The sequence below is a fragment of the Ursus arctos genome, unplaced genomic scaffold (assembly GCF_023065955.2).
Source record: "Ursus arctos isolate Adak ecotype North America unplaced genomic scaffold, UrsArc2.0 scaffold_27, whole genome shotgun sequence".
Lineage (NCBI taxonomy): Eukaryota > Metazoa > Chordata > Mammalia > Carnivora > Ursidae > Ursus > Ursus arctos.
The window spans coordinates 4,612,441-4,636,142 of NW_026622952.1; the positions used below are offsets into that span (position 1 = coordinate 4,612,441).

General features: G+C 35.6%; 1 protein-coding gene across 1 annotated transcript in view; it reads left to right on the forward strand.

Annotated features, from left to right (window-relative positions):
* The window catches only part of LOC130541838 (disintegrin and metalloproteinase domain-containing protein 18-like), a 220,725-nt gene that overhangs the window by 127,686 nt on the left and 69,337 nt on the right, over positions 1-23,702 (forward strand). Inside the window, exons 17-19 of the mRNA XM_057303392.1 lie at positions 8,195-8,393; positions 15,238-15,343; positions 21,978-22,167. Of these exons, the coding sequence (XP_057159375.1) occupies positions 8,195-8,393; positions 15,238-15,343; positions 21,978-22,167 (495 nt within the window). The remainder of the gene's footprint in view (positions 1-8,194; positions 8,394-15,237; positions 15,344-21,977; positions 22,168-23,702) is intronic.

Here is a 23,702-nt window from a genome sequence, read left to right on the forward strand (position 1 = left end):
GGGTTTCCCAAAAACAAAACAATTCTTTTCTTTTTTTTTTTTTAAGATTTTATTTATTCGACAGAGATAGAGACAGCCAGTGAGAGAGGGAACACAAGCAGGGGGAGTGGGAGAGGAAGAAGCAGGCTCATAGCGGAGGAGCCTGATGTGGGGCTCGATCCCCTAACGCCGGGATCATGCCCTGAGCGGAAGGCAGGCGCTTAACGACTGTGCCACCCAGGCACCCCTAAACAAAACAATTCTAATGCACTTTAAATTAGAGATCAGATGTCAACACTATTTTATAAAGCCTTTAAAGAAGAAAAAAAAAAGACCATTGTATCCATATCAAAGTTTTGTTATAAGTTGACCTATTTCCAAATAACTGACATAATTTAGTATTTAAATTAGCTTTTTAAGAAAAAAAAAGCAAAAGCAAAGTGCCTACTGTGAACTATACACTTTATGATTGATACAGTAAATGTGTATTTTACCACAATTAAAAATGAAGAAAAGAAGGTTACCTTTTGATAATATATCAGGAACGACACCACAATATCAGGCAAAGCACAGGTGTGTAAGCCTGTTTTCTTATCAGACTTGCCCCAGAGATTGGTGAAGCCAGCTGAGCATCTACACCAAAGCTGAGGCAATGCCTGGGTTGTACTTCAAGATCACATTGACTGAGGGCTTTGGCGTCTACAGAAGCAGGGACATTCTCTCTCCAGCTGACTGTTCCTTCTGGAAGAGTCTTTGATCTGGGTTAATTGGCCATAGAGCTCATTCCTTTTTTATTGCTGAAAGTATTGCAGGTATCATAAGGTTGTAACAGAGTCTGTTAATACAACCTCTGGTCGAGGAACATTTCAGTCATTTTCACGTTTTGGTGATAAAAATACAGCTGCTGTAAATAATATTCCTAAGCATATTTTGTATGAGCATAGTTTTATTTCATTTATAAGATCGTTGGTTCATATGTTAAATGTATATGGAACTTTATAAGAAACCAGAGACCTGTTTTCTAAAGTAGGTACACTAGTGTCAATTCCTACCAGCCTTTTATAAGACCTACCGTTGCTCTGAAAATGAAATATAAACTCTAAAAGTATACAACACATAGCTTCGTTTTATTTTTGCTATTGGTTTTTATTTACACTTTAAAAGTCATTTTGCTGGTTGTCCCATAGTTTACAAATCTTTGATTAATCAGAGTCTGATTTCATAAATATACCACTTCACATGGAGTTAATGGGTCTTATAATAGGACACTCTCATGTACTAGAAATGCAAAATATATTTTTGCTTTATATAGTTTTTATCTTTCAGAAAAGTAAAATAAGGGAAAATTAATTTCATAATGAAAAATAATTATTCCATTTTTTACTCTTAATTTCCTTTTGTATTTTAGATTTCTGTTTATTACCATATTTTTTGTGCCTGAAGACCACCCTTTATGATTTCTTGTAATTTAGGTCTGCTGAAAATGAATTCCCTCAGTTATTATTTGCCTTAAGAAAGTCTTTATTTAAATTATGAATGAAAGGGGAGAGATTACGACCAACACGAATGAAATAGGAAGGATCATTAGAAACTTCTATCAACAACTTTATGCCAATAAATTAAACAACCTGGAAGAAATGGATGCCTTCATGGAAACCTATAAATGACCAAGACTGAAACAGGAAGAATTTGATTATTTAAACAGACCGATTAATTATGAAGAGATTGAAGCAGTGATCAAAAACCTCCCCAAAAACCAGAGTCCAGGGTCTGACGGATTCCCCGGGGAATTCTACCAAACATTCAAAGAAGAAATAATACCTATTCTCCTAAAGCTGTTTCAAAAAATAGAAACAAGGAAAACTACCAAACTCATTCTATCAGGCCAGTATTACCCAAACCAATCAAAGACCCCCTCAAAAAGGAGAATTACAGACTGATGGACGCCAAAATTCTCAACAAGATCCTAGCTAATAGGATCCAACAGTACATTAAAAGGATTATCCATCACAACCAAGTGGGATTCATCCCTGGGATGCAACATTTACAAATAGATGAGTGTGATAGATCACATCAACAAGAAAAGAGTCAAGAACCATACGATCCTCTCAATTGATGCAGAAAAAGCATTTGACAAAATACAGCATCCTTTCCTGATTAAAACCCTTCAGAGTGTAGGGATAGAGGGTACATTCCTCAATTTCATAAAAACTATCTACAAAAAGCCTACGGTGAATATCCTACTCAGTGGGGAAAAGCTGAAAGCCTTTCCCTTAAGATCAGGAGCATGACAAGAATCATCATTCTTATTCAACATAGTACTAGAAGTCCTGGCAACTGCAATCAGACAACAAAAAGTGATAAAAGGTATTCAAATTGGCAAAGAAGAAGTCAAACTGTCTCACTTCACAGATGACATGATACTCTATATGGAAAACCCAAAAGACTCCACCCCCAAATTACTAGAACTTATAGAGCAATTCAGTAATGTGGCAGGATACAAAATCAATGCTCAGAAATCAGGTGCATTTCTATACACAAACAATGAGACTGAAGAAAGAGAAATTAGAGAATCAATTCCATTTATAATAGCACCAAAAATCATATGATATCTTAGAATTAACTTAACCAGAGATAGGTAAAGGATCTATATTCTAGAAACTACAGATCACTCTTGAAAGACACTGAAGAAGACACAAAAAGATGGAAAAAACATTCCATGTGCATGGATCAGAAGAATAAACATTGTTAAAATGTCTATGCTATCCAGAGCAACCTACACTTTCAGTGCTATCCAGATCAAAATACCAATGACATTTTTCAAAGAATTGGAACAAACGGCCCTTAAATTTGTGTGGAACCAGAAAAGGCCCCAAATCGCCAAGAAATTGTTGAAAAGGAAAAACAAAGCTGGGGGCATCATATTGCCTGATTTCAAGCTATACTACAAAGCTGTGATCACAAAGACAGGATGGTACTGGCACAAAAACAGACACATAGACCAGTGGGACAGAATACAGACTCCAGAAATGGACCCTCGGCTCTATGGGCAGCTAATCTTTGACAAAGCAGGAAAAAACATCCAGTGGAAAAAGGACAGTCTCTTCAATAAATGGTGCTGGGAAAATTGGACAGCTACATGCAAAAGAATGAAACTTGACCACTCTCTCACACCATACACAAGGATAAACTCCAAATTGATGAAAGACCTCAATGTGAGACAGGAATCCATCAAAATCCTAGAGGAGAATATAGGCTGTAACCCCTTTGACATCGGCCACAACAACTTTTTTCATGACACATCTCCAAAGGCAGGAGAAACAACAACAACAAAAAAATGAACTTGTGGGACTTAAGATAAAAAGCTTCTGCACAGCCAAGGAAACAGTAAAAAAAACTAAGAGGCAGCCCACGGAATGGGAGAAGATATTTGCAAATGACACTACAGATAAAAGACTGGTATCAAAGATCTACAAAGAACTGCTCAAACTCAATACATGAGAAATGAATAATCAAATCAAAAAATGAGCAGAAGATATGAACAGACACTTTTCCAATGAAGACATACAAATGGCTAACAGACACATGAAAAAATGTTCAGCATCTAGCCATCAAGGAAATTCAAATCAAAACCACATTGAGATACCACCTCACGCCAGTTAGAATGGCAAATATTGACAAGGCAAGAAACAACAAATGTTGGAGAGGATGTGGAGAAAGGGGATTCCCTCTTACACTGTTGGTGGGAATGCAAGTTGGTACAGCCACTTTGGAAAACAGTGTGGAGGTCCCTTAAAAAGTTAAAAATTGAGCTACCGTATGATCCAGCCATTGCACTACTGGGTATTTACCCCAAAGATACAGACATAGTGAAGAGAAGGGCCATATGCACCCCAATGTTCATAGCAGCAATTGTCCACAATAGCTAAATCATGGAAGGAGCCGAGATGCCCTTCAACAGATGGTTGGATTAAGATGTAGTCCATATATACAACGGAATATTACACAGCCATCAAAAGGAATGATTTCTCAACTTTTGCTGCAACATGGACGGGACTGGAGGAGATAATGCTAAGCAAAATAAGTCAAGCAGAGAAAGCTGATTATCATAAGGTTTCACTCATTTATGGAACATAAGAAGTAGGAAGATTGGTAGGAGAAGAAAGGGAAGAAAGAAGGGGGGCTAAACAGAAGGGGGAATGATGCACGAGAGACTATGGACTCTGGGAAACAAACTGAGAGCTTCGGGGGGAGGGATGGGATAGGCTGGTGATGGGTATTAAGGAGGGCACATCTTTCATGGTGCACTGGGTGTTATATGCAAGTAATGAATCATGGAACTTTACATCAAATCTAGGGATGTACTGTATATATATATATACAGTGGAATATTACTCAGCCATCAGAAAGAATGATTACCCAACATTTGCAGCATCATGGACAGGACTGGAGAAGATTATGCTAAGTGAAATAAGTCAAGACAATTATCATATCGTTTCACTCATTTATGGAACATAAGAAATAGCAGGGAGATCTGTAGGAGAAGGAAGGGAAGAAAGAAGGAGGAGGTAAACAGAAGGGAGAATGAACCACGAGAGACTATGGACTCTGGGAAACAAACCGAGGGCTTCAGAAGGGAGGCGGGTGGGGGATTGGGATAGACCAGTACTGGGTATTAAGGAGGGCACATATTGCATGGAGCACTGGGTGTTATACTCAAATAATGAATCATGGAACTTTACATCAAAAACTAAGGATGTACTGTATGGTGACTAACATAACACAATTTAAAATTATTATTAAAAAAAGAAAGTCTTTATTTCTCATTAATTTTTAAAATATAGATTTTGTAGGTGTAAGATTTTAGGTTGAAATAATTTGTTGGTTTTTTAAAATTTTTTCATCACTTTTAAGACACCATTCATTTGTTACTCGTTTTTGTCTCAGTCTATTAAGTATTAATTCAATTAAACAGAAGCATGAGAGACTATGGACTCTGAGGAACAAACTGAGGGCTTCAGAGGGGAGGGGTGGGGGAATGGGATAGGCTGGTGATGGGTAGTAAGGAGGGCACGTATTGCATGGTGCACTGGGTGTTATACGCAACTAATGAATCATCGAACTTTACATCGGAAACCGGGGATGTACTGTATGGTGACTAACATAATATAATAAAAATATATTATTATAAAAAAATAATAAACAGAATTGTAGAGTGTGTGTAGGGGGGAAAGGGGTAAAATTCCCTATGAAAGGCAATAGATAAAGTATTTCACAGGCCACATAAATTTGACAATAACTGTAATCTTTATCTGAGCTATGCAAGGAGACCTTTCTACTTTCAGATAATAATACATATAATGATGTTGATAGCTATTACATACATTGTTTACCATGTGTAAACATGAAGTACTTTTTACTTTAACTCAGGTTTTTTTTTCAAATTTTTATTTAAATTATAGTTAGTTAAAATACAATATTGGTGCAATATTAGTTTCAGGTGTAGAAGTAAGTCAGTGGTTCCCCACTCACATACAAAACCCAGTGCTCATTATAACAAGTGCCCTTCTTAATACCCGTCACCCATCTAACCCATCCCCCTCCACATCCCTCCATCAACCCTCAGTTTGTTTGTTCTCTATTATTAAGAGTATCTTATGGTTTGTTTCCCCTCTCTCTCTCCTTTTTACCCCTCTGATAGGTTCATGTTTTGTTTCTTAAATTCCACATATGAGTGAAATCATATGATATTTGTCTTTTTCTGACTTATTTCCCTTAGCATAATACATTCTAGCTCCATCCATGTCATTGCAAATAACAAGATTTCATTCTTTTTGATGGTTGAGTAATATCCTAATATATATATGTGTGTGTATACACACACACACACACACACACACACACCACATATTCTTTAGGCATTCATCAGTTGATGGACATTTGGGCTATTTCCATAGTTTGGTTATTGTTGATAATGCTACTATAAATATTGGGGTGCTTGTACCCCTTCAAATCTGTATTTTTGAATCTTTTGTGTAAATACCTAGCAGTGCAATTGTGGAATCATAGGGTAGTTCTATTTTTAACTTTCTGATGAACTTCTATACTGTTTTCCAGAGTAGCTGCACCAGTTTGCATTCCCAACAGTACAAGAGGGTTTCCCTTTCCTCACATCCTTGCCAACACCTGTTGTTTCCTGGCTTGTTAATTTTAGCCATTCTGATGGGTGTGAGGTCATATCTCATTGTGGTTTTGATTGTACCTCCCTAATGATGAGTGATGTTGAACATCTTTTCATGTGTCTCTTAGCCATCTGGATGTCTTCTTCGGAAAAATGTCTGTTCATGTCTTCTTCCCATTTCTTAGCTAGATTATTTGATGAAACATACCTCAACAACATAAAGGCCATGTACAAAAGACCCACAGCTAATACCATCCTCAATGGGGAAAAACTGAGAGCTTTTCCTTTACAGTCAGGAACAAGCCAGGGATGTCCACTCTCACCATTACTATTTAATATAGTACTGGAAGTCTTAGCCTCAGCAGTCAGACAACAAAAACAAAAGACACCCAATTAGGCAAGGAAGAAGTATGGCTTTCACTATTTGCAGAGATGTGATACTCTGTGTAGAAAACCCAAAAGACTCCACCAAAAAAATTGTTAAAACTAGTATATGAATTCAGCAAAGTCACAGGATATAAAATCAATGTACAGAAATCTGTTGCATTTCTATACACCAATAATGAAGCAGCAGAAAGAGAAATCAAGGAATCAATCCCATTTACAATTGCACTAAAAACCATAAGATATCTAGGAATAAACCTAACCAAAGAGGTAAAAGGTCTGTACTCTGAAAACTATAGAAAACTGGTGAAAGAAATTGAAGAGGATACAAATAAATGGGGGGAAAAACATTCCATGCTCATGCACTGGAAGAACAAACATTGTTAAAATGTTTACACTACCCAAAGCAATCTACTCATTTAATGCTATCCCTATCAAAATACCAACAACATTTTTCACAGAGCTAGATCAAACAATCCTAAAATTTGTAAGAATCCACAAAAGACCCTAAATATCCAAAGCAACTCTGAAAAAGAAAAGCAAAGCTGGAGGCGTCATGATTCCAGACTTCAAGGTATATTACAGAGCTGTAGTCATCAAGACAGTATGGTACTGGCACAAACACACATAGATCAATGGAACAGAATAGAAAACCCAGGGTGGACCTATAGCTATATGGTCAACTAATCTTTGACAAAGCAGGAAAGAATATCCAATGGAAAAAAGACAGTCTGTTCAACAAATGATGTTGGGAAAACTGACAGCAACATGTGGAAGAATGAAACTGGACCACTTTCTTACACCATACACATATAAATTCAAAATGGGTAAAAGACTTAAATGTGAGACAGGAAACTATCAGAATCCTAGAGGAGGACACAAGCAGAAAGTTCTTTGACTTTGGCCATAGCAAATTCTTACTAGACATGTCACCAAAGACAAGGGAAACAAAAGCAAAAATGAACTATTGGGACTTCATCAAGATAAAACCTTCTGCACAGCAAAGGAAACAACAAAACTAAAAGGAAATCTACAGAATGGGAGAAGATATTTGCAAATGACATATCTGATAAAGGGTAGTATCCAAAATCTATAATGAATATATCAAACTCAACACCCAAAAAAACAAATAATCCAGTTTAACTCGGTTTAATACTAACAACAACTTTGTGAGAGAATGATTATTATCCTGAGTTTACAAATGAAGCAACTGCAAATGAGAGAGATTATGTATCTCATCCAGATAAATAAGCTAGTGAAAATCCAAGCAAGAAATTGAAACCAGGCAGTTTGGCTTTTGGTCACTTCAAGAACAAAAAGGTAGAGGCATTGGTCCTCCAATTTTGAGGACTAGGTATGTGTTACCCTCCAAATGCAGATGGAGTCAGATGGCCTCCCAATGCAGACCACAGAACAGTTGTAAACCCTCTGTCAGAAGGGATCCTTTTATATCTGAGACAGACTTCTTTATGGCTTCAGGCTTCATAATGAATACTGTACCTGAGATTTCTTTCAGAAAACTCACAAACTCGGGAATTCTATGATTCCCCCAAATATCAATAATTAGGCATATTTTATTTGATAAATCTCTTCACTAAGTAAGAATAGTCATTCACAAGAACATGATTTTCTCTTTCTTTTTCCTCCTAGATATCTGTAGCAGGCACTCCATGTAGAAAGAGTATTGATCAAGAATGTGATTTTACAGAATATTGCAATGGAACATCTAGTAATTGTGTTCCTGACACTTATGCATCCAATGGCATGTTGTGCAGGTTGGGAACTGCGTATTGTTATAATGGACGATGCCAAACTGCTGATAACCAATGTGCCCAGATATTTGGAGAAGGTATTGCTCTTTCTTATAAATTTCTTTTACCTTAAATTTGGATTCCTCTGTATGATAAAATACATATCACACAACTCTAGAAGTGGAAGAACTTGAATCACAAGCTCAGTAAAGAATAAATTTGAATTAAGAAAGATGTTTTTATAGGATATCAGTATAGTATCTCCAGGATAATACTGTACATTCCTCTTCTCATGGTTTGATTTTTGCTTTTTGTACTTAGCAACCCGGGGAAAAATCCACGTTTACTACTCATAATTTGCATAGAGATTGGAATGGCAAGTCAGTAAATTATAGAAATATACTTAAATTTCTTTCGCTTCACATCTTCATGATATAATTTTAATGGCATAAAACAAGAAGTTCAGAGTGAATTTCATTCAAGTACAATCATATTTCTTAACTGAGAAAATGCTAGGATAACAGTAGTTATAGGCCACCGACCAAAATTCATTTTTATATTTTCTTTTGAAACAGTTTTTCCAATTCACGTAAGAGTTGTGCATATATGTTTGCTTTTTAGGCAGTAACTATTCATAATACCCCAATATGATTTTTTTAGATGGATTAAATGAAATTTGAGTAGATCAAAATTACTCGTTGGAATGTATTCAGATCAATCATTTACTAATTGAGAAAAAGTAGTATAAGCACCACTTTTCAGTTATTTGCCCAGCAGTAATAAGGTCTATAGTTTATACCAAATGACATGGTATGCAATCTACATTGTCTTTGTAATTATTTGAATCTTTTCCTTGGTACAAGTTTCAGATTAAGTGATTTAACCAGAGCTGCAGAGCTATAATCTCCCAAATCACAGATGAGTGGTATTTTCTGTAGGCTGTATTTTCAGGATTCCACTCTTCATTTGGTTGTTTCTTTGCTGTTTTACATTTTCAGTGTTTACTTTCATTTAAAAAATATTATTTGTCATTGTTACAGTAACTTTAGATCAAGGTTTAATATATCCTTTAAAAATAAAATTAAATAATACTCCCTATAAGATCCATTAAGGATTGTCCAGGCCATACTCTTCTTTTTCATTAAATAAATCTTTGATCCAGAATTGAGCTACTTGTCATCTGACATCTTTTTGAGTTCTAATTAAAATAAGGGTGTTTAGGTAAGACTTAACCATTAATGTGTATTTCCTCCTCTAATATATGCTCTAGTATCCCACAAAACTTACCCTACTGGGTCAAAATTTGATCTTTTGATGTAGTTCATTCAGTCATCCCTCCTTTCTTCATTTATTTCGCTCCTATCTGGAGGAGGCACTTTTTTCTTGTTCTTATGTTATGAAAAACTATAGGGCAAAAGACTGTACTTAAGACAAGGGCACATACAAGAACTGATAATATTCAACAAGATGAAAATTGTCACATGGCTATTGTTCTTATGGAGCTTATGATCAAGAGACAGAGTAAACACATAAATACAAAAGAAATATGAAACCTTTAATTGTGCTAAGTACAGTTATAGGAAAGAAAATAGAATGCTGGAAAAAAATGAGGTGTAATGGACAAGGAAAATACTGTCTTGCTGTCATCATTTCCAGCTGTCAGCTCACTCCTCCAGGATTTGTCTTAACTGCACACCTCACCCAAAAGTACACCTTTCCCAGGACAGCACAAATCCAGTAATTAATTGAGGTGGGGTATAAAGACCTGACCATTGTGGTCTAATCAGGCACAATTCAGGCACAATTTGTATGCTGGCAGACAGCTACCCATAGGGTTGGTCAAGTCTTTGTTGGGCCTGAAATTCTGTTTGACTTCTTATCTGCTCTGTCCTACTTTCTGCCTCTTACTTCCAGATGTTCTAATCACTAATAAATAGCTTTCACATTATACCTCATCTAGATGCTGGCTTCTGGAAGTTCTAACCATTAACAGTTGATCCTGAGAGTGGTGTGAAAAAATAGCCTATAAGATCATTTTCAAACTGAGTTACTTACTGCCAAGCTGTGAATGAGCATGCCATCTCTGGTGAAAGCCGATAATACCCTCACTGAGTGACTGGGATAGTAAAAGATAATCCATTAGCTGGTACAATTGAAATGTATGGGGGAAATAGTAACTATAAGGACAGGGGTATTAGATGGCTATTACTAAGCAACATTGAGATCTAAGAAAAGATAACAAAAAGGTGTTCATTTGAAATCAAAGAGTATGCTGAATGGCCCCCCTGTTAACTCATAATGAGGTTTTCATCTCTTAAAATGGGAGGTTAGACAGACTTAATTATCAAGTTGAAGGAACTTCGGAGGAGGTTAAATTCTCAGTCAATTCTGTTTTACCATGATTAATGTCCTGGCTGGAAAAGAATGAGAACTACAATTGGGATAGGAACAGTTGAAAATATGTTCTCCCCAATTTTAGCCTCCAGACTTTTCTGAAACTACTGAATTTACAAAATGGCACAGCTCTGGTCCCTCCCACTACCACCTGTGCCCAATTAAGAATGCTGTAAATATGTTCCCATTGTTTGATGATAATGTGGAAGTCTATCACTCATAACACAAATTGTATCCCCATTAGGATTTGTCTCCTACCTGTCTTGGACACTAAAGCTGAAAATTGAGTTAAGGCACAGCAAAATAGAGCCAGAATTTGCTGGAACTTACAAGGGAGTAAAAGAAATATACCCCAGTGGAGCTGTAGGTCCTAGCCGGCATTTACTGCCAGAATCAAGGGAATTTATATGGAATTGGATTCTGAGAGGGCTTGATCATAACATTGGATAGGGGAACATATGATTAGATAAGAGAGTTTATTGTATTGGGAACACTCTCCCAAGATAATAGGAATTAACACCCTGGCTAGGATCCTAGAAGATGGTAAAAATTTCTATTAGAATTGTTTCCAGAGACATGGAAAAAAATGGGATGGCTCACTGTAAGTGAAATTTAAATGATGGTATTGCCATGAAATAATGGAGGAAAGGAAGAAAAGTCTCAGGGAAATGGATATACTGTAATATATATGTTTAAGTGCAAGGCCAAATAGTCCCAACAAGAAGACCCAATGCCATAGGCAATGTGGTGCTGAGAGGTGTATCAAAATCACTTTAAGTGTTCAGGATGGCCTTCTCTGGAGGCCAGGGGTGATAGGAGAAGATGGTATTATAGAAGTAGGCTCACTGATAGCAATGGGCATTATTGATAAGGTCTCAAAAAAATCAAGGCCAGAGACCAGTGCTTGGCTTCCAGAAACCAGATGGATAAAATTATTGTAATAAGTGGTAGGGACAGAGCAGCAGACATGGATACCTAGTCCACAGACAATCAGGAAGATAGATAATAGAATATTACCCAATTTGTACCATCAAAGGAAATTAAAAAATGGATACTAGGGGACTGAGTAGAGTTACATTAATAAATGTCATAATTCCATGTCTAAATTCTGAATCTAAGCCAATTTTCAGAGCCAAAACTCATTGACTTAAGAGAGGGTTAGAGTCCCAGAAGGGAAACTACACAACACCTTGGCAAGCATATGTGCTAACAATTTCTCTAGCACATCCTCAGATGGACCTACAATCATTTAATTAGGTATCTGTTCATGTGGAAAATGGAAATACCAAGCATTTTGGAAACTAGTGGACAAAGAGTGTGCATTGACCCGGATAACCAGAAACCCAGTGTCATCACGGTGTCTCTGTGATAGTGGGGACTTGTAGGGGTTAGGGAATAGAGTTCTTGATAACTTTCAGTGCACAATGGGTCCACTATGTCCACAAATCCATTTGGAATTATCTATTAGTCCTAGAATATGTCATCAGGCTTGACATATTAATAGTTTGTGCAATCCTATCATTATGTCCTTGACCTATTTGGTAAGGCCATGGAGAAAGCCTCTGTAACTGTATCTTTTTAGAAATTAATGCTATTTTTTTAAAGTAGGCTTCATGCACAGCATGGAGCCCAGCGTGGTTTTGAGCTCACAATCCTGAGATCAAGACCTGAGCTGAAACCATAGTCAGATGCTCAACTGACTGAGCCACCTAGGCACCCCAAATTAATGCTACCTTTAAAGATCTAAAGGATCCAGAGGTGGTTAACTGTATATCTACATTTAATTACTCAACATGATTCTTGCAGAAACCAGATGGCATCGGAAGATAATCTATAGCAAATGGAGACAAGTAGTAGATTAAATAATTGCACCCACTATACCAGATTAACATGGCCTCAGATATGTGGTAGGAGTATAAACACTGATTTGACAAATATATTCTTTTCTGTTCCTATCTGAAAAAATAATTGGAAACAGTTTGCTTTCACATAGAATGTATAATGGCATTAATATTGAGTTTTGTTGCAAGTTATTTTTACTCTCCTGCTCTCAATCATAATGTAGTTGTAGAGATGTGGACATCCTAGAAAATATCACATTGTATACTCTATCAATGATTTTGTTCTAATCCAGCTAGATAATCAAAGCATCACTAGAATGCTGGAACATTAAATAAAACATATGTGTTATAAAGGGCAGGAAACAGACTTTCAAAATGCTTAGAAATTTGTCATCAGTAAAATTTTTGAGAGTCCAGTGATCAGAGGTTATGACCTGACATCCCTGGAAAGTAAAAGCAAACTGTATGTATCTTGCATCTTCTTGAACTAAAAAGGAACACCTGGTAGTTCTCTTTGGGATCTGGAGGCAATATATTCCACATGAGGAAGTACTGCTTCATTTCATTTACTAGATGACATGAAATGTTGCTAATGTTGAATGAGGTGAAAAACAGAAAAGGGCTCTGCAGCATGTCCAAGCTGCAATGCAAGCAGCCCTGCGTTCTGAATTATAAAACCCAGTAGCCTCAATAATATCAGAAGTGTAGGTTGTGAGAAAAAAAAAAACAACATAGCATGTGGGGCTTATACCAAGCCTCTTTGGGAGAATGACAGGGCAGGTCTCTAGGGTTCTGGAGCAAGGTTGTGCCATCTAAACTGCAGAACCATACCACTTTGACAAAACAACTCTAGTCACACTAGTGACCCCGGTAAAGATAAAGAATCTGATTTTCATACACCAAATAACCATGTGTTCAGAACTGTACAGCTTAAGCTCAATTATGTCAGATACACTAAGTTAAATGGTCAGATAGATAGAAGTCATTCATTCACCTGGATTCAAGAACAGGCAAAAAGAGAGGGCAGAAGAAAAAATCCATGAGCAGGAAATCCAGAACAGTACACTTTTCTCCCCTTTGCATCTCCCTCAGCTCACACCTATGGATACATGGGATTTCACCATGACCAAGTTACACAAGAAGAACAAGCCTAGGCTTGCTTTATAGATGTGTTGGCTCAGTCACTGGTTATAAGTCTGGTGGGGGCGGGGGTGGAGAACAGTAGCCACAGTGCAACCTCGCTTTGGAGGATGCCTTGAAAGATACTGACCATCTGGTTATCTGTTTTTTGTGGAAGGAGAATTGGCCAGAGGTAGGTTATAAAAATACTCATGAACAAGGACAAAGGGCCAGATTGTTGGTGGGGAGCCTGGATGTGGAAGGACTGGAAGATTAGAGGCAAGAGTTCTAGGATAGAAATATGTGGGTAGATACATGGAAATGAAAAATAATGTGAAGAGCTTTGTATTAATCTAGCAGGTTACCCACCAACAAGCACCCACCATTGAAGAGACACAGAATAATCAAATAAGCATAATAATTTGGCTAGTTTACATCAGCCAGCAACCATCATTATCCACCCCAATGCCTGTAAGATGGACACATTTCTAGGCTTTCTTGATTTTTTTTATTACTGCCTCTAAAATAACCGATTCTATCCTGAGTTTAGTTTATCTTTTTCTTGAGTACTTTCTGCCTTATGGTCAAATACAGCCAAAAATAACCAAGACAGATTCGGTGTCCCTACTTCTTTGCCTAAGACAACAAGTTTATTAAGGCTATTATCTGCCTTTCAGTCATTGAGAAGAGAGTTTCTCCAAGTGTTTCACCCTCACATAGCATGAATTACTCTTCTTTATCCAATGATAATTTTCTTATCACCTACTACCAGGCTTCAGTGACATTGCCACATATTTTGGGCATATCTTACAGGAGAACTCGACTTTTAAGTAGCAATTCATGTGTTTAATGAAATGGAAACTACCCTGAAATATCTCAGATTTATATATCCAATACAACTATTCTGCTATTCCATATTGCTTTGACTATGATACCCAGATGGACAAATTAACCTCTACTTAAAACATTATCTCCCATCAGAGAAAAAAAGAGAATATAACACTCCTTTTTTAAAAAAAGATTTTATTTATTTATTTGACAGAGATAGAGACAGCCAGTGAGAGAGGGAACACAAGCAGGGGGAGTGGGAGAGGAAGAAGCAGGCTCAAAGCAGAGGAGCCTGATGTGGGGCTCGATCCCAGAATGCAGGGATCACGCCCTGAGCCGAAGGCAGATGCTTAATGACTGAGCCACCCAGGTGCCCCAAGAATATAACACTCCTATTCACAAGTCCCACAAGACTTTCTGCCCATAAGTGACATGTTTCAAATCTCTCATTTCATTAAGAAGTTCAGATTACAAGGTGAAGCCTAATATTCATTGGATGAGGCAGTATGCATTCCCAGAGGGAGGGGCAGCAAATTATTTTTAACAATAATTTAATTTTACTACAATAGATATAATTTTTTTTTCTTTTTTCTGTTAGATAATTGTTTCTTTCTACTTGCATTCACAGGATACACATACAAGAAAAGAATGACTTGTTTCATGATATTTTGTTTATGCAGTAAAAGTTTATTGGATTTGTTATGAATAAAAATTTACTTTGGATTAAGTAATAATTTAACAGACATCTTTGCATTTTTAGGTGCTCAAGCTGCTCCATTTGCCTGTTTCAAAGAAATCAATTCTCGCATTGATAAATTTGGAAACTGTGGTTTTAAAAGTTCACAACCATTATCTTGTAATCAGAAGTATGTATACAGAAAATAATTGGTTTATTGAGTCATAAAAATTATAGATTGCTTGTCAAGAGACACTAAAGAGTAATGGACAGTAAATTGTATATCAGGAGAATATTTTCAAATAACATTATATATATTGTTCTTCAATGTAATTCAGTTTTCTTTTTCCCTATCTTTTCCCAGATATATTCTAATAATGAGACTAAACCAAAAAAAAAAAAAAAAAAAAGCTGATGCTTATTACCAGAGGTAGGAAGTGGGCACAAACTACCAAAAATCAGAAATTTGTGCACTGTATTGAGAATTAAAACGGAGTTTTTTTATTAAGTAGATAAATGATAATAATCTTAAAGCAAGTGCTTTGACTTTTAAGACATGAAATTATTGAGAGGAATAAATTTCCTTTTTTGTTTTGTTGCTTGTTTCCAAAATACTGATATGTAAAGCATGTCAGTACCTATGGAGGGCTGAATTGGGATTACTGGAATATTTTTAAGGGACTTATGAAATCCAATAAAGGAGAGCTTAATCCATAACAAATACTTCCTGAATTTCATGGGAGTATTGAAAACAAAAGAATCAAAATAATAATAATAACAAATACAGTAATAAAACATAAATAAAAATATAAATAATAATAAAAATAAATAATAAAAATAATAACAATTGTTATTATCGGCTGTTTTGTGAATCCTTGTTTCGAAGATGGCAACATAGAAGACTTTGGAATTTTACTCCTACCACAGACACACTGAATGTTCTCGTACACATGGAGCAATTACTTCTAAAAGAAATCCGGAAAATACCTGAGACTCCTACACATTGAGCAAATGAGAAAATACTCATGCTGAAATAGGTAGATACACATTCTCTCTGTAAACCCCACCACTGGCACAGCACCATGCAGTTGGAAGGGAAATCCCAATGGCCAGCTTCTTCCTGAGGAGCAAAGGATTTGGACCCCAAATTTACTGTCCCAATATTTAAGACACATCATGTCTTAAAAAGGAGAGAAAAAGAGTGAAGATTGCTTAAGGAACTTAGAGGACACCATTAAAGAGAGCATTATACACATTATAGGAGTAACAGAATAAAAAGAGAATGAGAAAAGAACAGAAAGCTTATTCAAAGAAACAATGAGTGAAAATTTCCCTAACCTGGGGGAAAGAAATAGATATTGGGATTCAGAAAGCCCAGGGGGGAAACAAAAAGATGAATCCAAAATCCCCACAGCAAGATACATTAAAATTAAATTGTCAAAGATTAAAACAAGACAAGAATCTTAAAAGCATCAAGAGAAAAGTAACTTGATATATAGAAGAGAACACCATAAAACTATCAGATTTTTCAGCAGAAATCTGCATGCCAGAAGAGAGTGAGATGTTAGATTTTTCCAGACAATCAAAAGCTGAAGTTCATCACAAGACCAGCCTTACAAGAAATGCTAAATGTGGCTCTTTCAGCCAAAATGAAAGGATGCTAATTAGAAAAAGAAAACATATGCAAGAATAAAATTTACAGGAAATAGCAAATAAATAGTTAAAATCAGAATATCCTAATGTGGTAATAGTGGAGGGTAAATCACTCACAACTCTAATTAAAGATTAAAAGACAAAAGAATTAAAAAGGACTGTAACTACCATGTATTGTTAATTTATAAATAATGTAAAAAATGCACATTGTGAGCTCAAAAATATAAATGTGCAGGAGTGTAAATATGTATAGAGCTTTTTATGTGTTCAGAGTTTTTATCAGCTAAAATTGTTATAAATATAAGCTGTTTTATGTAAGTCTCATGGTAAACAGAAAGCAAAAGCTTAAATAGATGCACATAAGATAAAAAAGAATTATGTGGACTCAAAGCATAAAGCTACAGAAAATCAAATCAAATCACAGAGGGAGACAGCAAGAGAGGAAAAAAGAATTACAAAACAACCAAAAAACAATTTACAAAATTGCAATAGTAAATCCATATCTATCAGAAAATGCTTTAAATATAAATAGACTATGTTCTTCAATCAAAATACATACAGTGGCTGAATGGGTAATAAAACAAGACTCAACAGGCGTGCCTGCATGGCTCAGTTGGTTAAGCATCTGCCTTTAGCTCAGGTCATGATCTCAGGCTCCCTGCTCAGCCCAGAGTCTGCTTCTCCCTCTGCCCCTTCCCCTGCTTGTGCTCTCTTTCTCTCTCAAATAAATAAATAAATAAATAAATAAATAAATAAAATCTTAAAAAAAAAAAAAAGACCCTACAAGAGACTTCAGCTTTACAACACACAGAGTGAAAGTGAAAATTAGAAAAAGGCAATCCATGCAAAATGCAAATAAAAACAAAACAAAACAAACAAACAAAACAAAAAAAAAAAAAGAGAAAAGGCAGACAGCTATACTTATATCAGACAAGAAGACTTTAAGCCAAAGACTATAAAAAGAAATGTCATTATGTAATGATAAAGGGGTCAATTCATCAAGACAATGTAACAGTAAATATTTATGTACCAAACTTAGGAGTGCCAAAGTATATAAAGCAAATATCAATAGATTAAAGGGAGAAACATACAACAATACAACAATGGTAGGGGACTTCAGTACCCCACTTTCAACAATGGATAGATCATCCAGACAGAAAATCAGTGAGGAAACATCAACTTTAAACTACGTATTGGAACTGATGGACTTAACAGACATTTATAGAACATTGCATCCAGCAGCAGCAGAGTACATTTTTCTTAAGTGCACATAAACTTTCTTCACAAGAGTGTATGTTAGGCCACAAAAAAAGTCAATAAATTAAAGAAATAGAAACAATATCAAACATCTTTTCCAACTGCAATGGTATGAAACTAAAAATTAATTACAAGAAGAAAACTGGAAAATTCACAAATTTGTGTAAAATAAACAACATGTTACTGAACAACCAGTGGGTCATAGAAGAAATAAAAAGAGAAGTCAAAAAATACCTTGAAAAAATGAAAATGGAAACACAACATACCAGAATGTTTGATGTAGCAAAGCAGTTATAAGAAGGAAATTTATTGTGATAAATGTCTACATTAAATAGAAGAAAGATCTGAAATAAACAACCTAATTAAACCTCAAATACTAGAAAAAGAATAACCTATGCATAACTTGAGTAGAAGAAAGAAAATAGCATAGAGTGGAACGAAGTGAGACTAAAAAGGCAATAGAAAAGATGAATGATACTGAAAGTTGATGTTATGAAAAAAGTAAGTAAAATTGACAAACAACTAGCTAGATCTACTAAGAAAAAAGAAATATGACTCAAATAGCTAAAATTAGAATTGAAAGAGAAGGTGTTATAACTGACATCACAGAAACAAAAAGGATCATAAGAAATAACTATGAACAGTTATATGCCCTAAAATTGGACAAGGTAGAAGAAAAGGATAAATAACCTAGACACATACAATTTACCAACTGAATCATGAACAAATAAAATATCCTAACCAACCAAAACAAATGAGATTGAATCATTAATCAAAAACATCCCAAAAAAACAAAATTCCAGACTCAGATGGCTCCACTGGTGAATTCTAACAAGCATTTAAATAATTAATACCAATCCTTGTCAAAATCTTGTAAAAATGAGAAGAGGAAAAAACACTTCTGAAGTCATTTTCCAAGGCTAATATTATTCATATATAAATTATATAATGATAATTAATATTAATAAATAAATTAACAATATTAATAAATAATAATTATACAAAGGTAGGAGGAAACTTTGGAAAGTGATGAATATGTTTATGTCCTTGATGATGCTGATGGACTCATGAGTGTGCGTTTATCCCCAAATTCATCATATTGTTTACATTACATATGTATAGCTTTGTAGATGTTAATGATAACTTAAAGTGGCTTAAAAAATAGATACAGATCCAAATTCAAGAACTAAGGGAATGGAGAGAGAATATAAAACTATTCAGGGTCTAGTGTTCCAGGGAGAAGCAGGATTTTCCTTAACCTCCAAAGACATGGTCAGGAAAAATTGTAAAATACTTTAGTAAGAACTACACTCAGCATGTTTATAAAAAAAAAAAAAAAACTTAGTTCCTTTATGAAGATTATAAATAGCTGAAGAAAGTGTCTAGTTGGGTGGGACTAAGATAGTATCCACCACTTTGCATCCACATGAGTTTACAATAAATTAAGTTTGACACGTAGAGGATGCAGAATTTCCCCCATGCCCCAATGCAAGAAGACTAATAGATTGAAAGAGAATGTCTGGAATCACAAAATAGTGATGAGGGGAGATCTGATAAGGAGACCCATATAAACTCCAAAAGACAAGATTTAATCAGTCACACCTTCTTAGGTACCAATATAGAGCAACAGTGATCAGGCAGACTGAGTTATACCACAGTGGATGCCAACAAAAATAGGAGGTAGTGATAAATAAGCCATCCTTAATCTCTCTCCCTGATGACCAGAAGGCATGTCAACTACCCTTCATCTAAGATTATTTGTGAAAGTATGGACAGAAAAAGTGGAAGAAACTGTGAAACTCTAGCAAGCACGACTTATCCAGATTTCATCTGAGATAATAATGGTGCATACATTTTCCTGAAATCAAATCACTAGCACAATTCATCTGCTCTAAGCAGACTGTGACTCTTTTCCAGAAAATAAAAGCCTGTTAGTTCCAAGAATTTAACCATAAACACAAATTCTGAGAGAAAGGACTTTGGAGCAAGTGTTTGTAATCAATAGCCAGACTAGAAAGAGACCTACTATGCAAAGCTGGCTTAAGATAGATGCCTTAGAAAGAGAATGGAATCACAACCAAAAGAAGTATCTAAATCTAAGACAGTTTATGCTGGGAAGGAGAAAAGCTTAAAAAGAGATTTAGATTTTGGCTCCCAGTTTCACTTGAATCTTTACCTCATTGTGCCATTAACCTAATCTTTGTGATGTTAAAAGAATCCAAAACGGTCTTTTAGGACAAATGGATAAAATTTTCTAAGGGAAGACTTTTTAAGAAATAATAATGACATGCTTGACAAGCACATACCAATAGTTAAGAATAGTTGTTTTCATTGAAAATGAGAATTCATAGATTTGAGTGACTCCAAGAGCAAGAAATGGCATAGATTACTTTCCAGGGCATAATCTAGGAATATTGTAAGGCTTAGAGAAGCTAGTATTTTATCCAGTGATAGATTATGAATGGCTAAAGAGTTTATGGGATAATGTTTGGTATGCTTGTGGCATAAAAAAGATCTCAAAGTTACTTAATTCTCAAGAGAAGTGCAGAACCACTGGAAGTATCAACATGTTGGAAAAATCTTGGGATCAAAATGAAGAGTCTGAATACTACAGAGATGTACTGATTAAAGTTCACGGCAAGGACAATGGGCATTAACAAAAGGGGCTCAAAAGGTACACAGAGTTAATAAATGCAACCAGCTGCTCTCAGGAAATGTTGGGTAACAAATGACCAGACTGGCCAACCTATGTCAAAGTAGAGGCAGGTGAAGAATTTTCCCAAAGAATGTGGTAAAATATGATTCAGCAATTGCACTACTGGGTATTTACCCCAAAGATACAGATGTAGTGAAGAGAAGAGCCATATGCACCCCAATGTTCATAGCAACTTTGTCCACAATAGCTAAATCGTGGAAGGAGCCAAGATGCCCTTCAACAGATGACTGGATTAAGAAGATGTGGTCCATATATACAATGGAGTATTACTCAGCCATCAGAAAGAACAATTACCCAACATTTGCAGCAACATGGACGGGACTGGAGGAGATTATGCTAAGTGAAATAAGTCAAGCAGAGAAAGACAATTATCATATGGTTTCACTCATTTATGGAATGTAAGAAATAGCAGGAAGATCAGTAGAAGGAAGGGAAGAATGAAGGGGGGTAAACAGAAGGGGGAATGAACCATGAAAGACTATGGACTCTGGGAAACAAACTGAGGGCTTCAGAGGGGAGGGGGGGATTGGGATAGGCCAGTGATGGGTATTAAGGAGGGCACATATTGCGTGGAGCACTGGGTGTTATACACAAACAATGAATCATGGAACACTACATCAAGAACTAAGGATGTACTGTATGGTGACTAACATAACATAATAAAAAATTATTATTTAAAAAAATTATGTGGTGGGGCGCCTGGGTGGCACAGCGGTTAAGCGCCTGCCTTCAGCTCAGGGCGTGATCCTGGCGTTATGGGATCGAGCCCCATATCAGGCTCTTCCGCTATGAGCCTGCTTCTTCCTCTCCCACTCCCCCTGCTTGTGTTCCCTCTCTCGCTGGCTGTCTCTATCTCTGTCGAATAAATAAATAAAATCTTTAAAAAAAAAAAAATTATGTGGTAAAATATGATGAATGCTCTAGGTCAACTGGAGGCTAGACAAAAAGTTGAGTTCTGAAATAAATGAAGTTACGACTGCAAATTTGAGTTTAGTGTACAGTATTCGATTCATTTACAGCACTAATCAGGTTGTATTCAGTTGTGCACCATAGGATAATGTTATCTTGGCATTTTTTTTCTGCCATCTTCTGTCAGCTTTATACCATCTATTAAACAACATTCATGTAATATAATACTTATTTGGAAGTTGGTATCATTAAAAGACAAAATGATAAGGAATTTTATTTTTCATTTCAGGGATGTTCTCTGTGGAAAATTAGCTTGTGTCTGGCCACGTGAGAAAACTTATAAAAATGATGTTCAATCTGCAGTTTATTCACATATTCAAGGGCATGTATGCCTATCTATAACTCCTGGGTCATCAGTGAGTTCAGGTGGAAGAGATTATGCCTATGTGGCTGATGGCACTCTTTGTGGTACACAAATGGTAACAAAATATGTTCATTTATATTTAGCTGTGTTAAATTATGTAATTATCAAACACTATATTCCATGATGATTATCACCTGTACACTGAATGATTTGAACCTGGTGCTGCCAATTATTTCACATACAATATTGAAAAGATAATTAAACTAGGCCTCAGTTACCCAATAACTTTGCTTTTTGGATGTTATAACCTATCCTCGATCCTCATATGAGAAGGTATGTATGTGTTTTAAGCACAACATTCGACTAAAATGAGAGGTGATTTTTCATTAAATTTTTGAATTATAACATTTTAATCATAGAATTCTGAGCTTTTAGTTTTTCCTGCTTCACAAAGAAACATAACTGAGATTTCATTTTAATTTATTTTTTTAATTTCTTAAAGCTCCTGTTTACATTTATAATCAAAGTATAAGTGTGAGAGTTTTGGAAGAACCAAACAAGAAGTCCATACTGGGAAAGCATGGTTACAGTGATGTACAAGCTTATGTCCATATGCATGTATACATACATACAAGCATTTACACTCATGAGATCATAAAATAAAGGGAGAACAAAGATGGTTCAGAGGCTGTTAGTCAATGTGGAAGTACAAGTGCATACATTCCAGAAATTATAAGGCATCTGAGATTTAAAGCAGCAATTGTAAATCAGTGTGCTACATATAAATGACATTCAAACTTACTTGTTCAATTAAAAATAAAACAAAACCTTGAAATGGTGAATCGATTAGCCAATTCTTTTTTAATTTTATACTGTATGTTCATTTATTTTTTATTGAGGTATGTTTGACATAAATCTTATATTAGTTTCAGGTGTACAACATAATAATTTGACATTGTACACATGTGATATGATCACCACAATAAGTCTACAGTCCATCACCTACAAAGTTAATACATTACTGACTATATTCGTTATGCTGTGCATTATATCCTCATGACTTGTTTTATACCTCTATGCTTATTCTTAATCCCCTTCATCTCTTTTGTCCTACACAAATCCTTCCCCTCTGACAACCACCAGTCTGTTCTCTGTGACCGTAAGTCTGGGTTTTATTTTGATTGTTTTGTTTTTTAGATTCCACACATAGGCAAAATCATACAGTAATTGTTTTACTCTCTCTGACTTATTTCACTCGCATAATACCCTTAAGTTTCATCCACATTGTCACACGTATCAAGATTTCATTATTTTTTTGTGGTTAAGTAGTAATGCGTTGTATATCTATACCACATCTTTATCCATTCATTTATGGATGGATATTTGGGTTGCTTCCATATCTTGGCTAATGCTGCAATGAACAGAGGTGTACCTTTTTGAATTAGCGCTTTTATTTTTATTTTCTTCAGATAGATATCCAATAGTGAAATTACTAGGTCATATGGTAGTTCTATTTTTAATATAGGAAACTCCATACTCCTTCTCATAGGGGTTGCACCAATTTACATTCTTACCAATAGTGCACAAAATATTCCTTTTCTCCACATCCTCACCAACACTTATTCCTTGTCTTTGATTTTAGCCATTCTG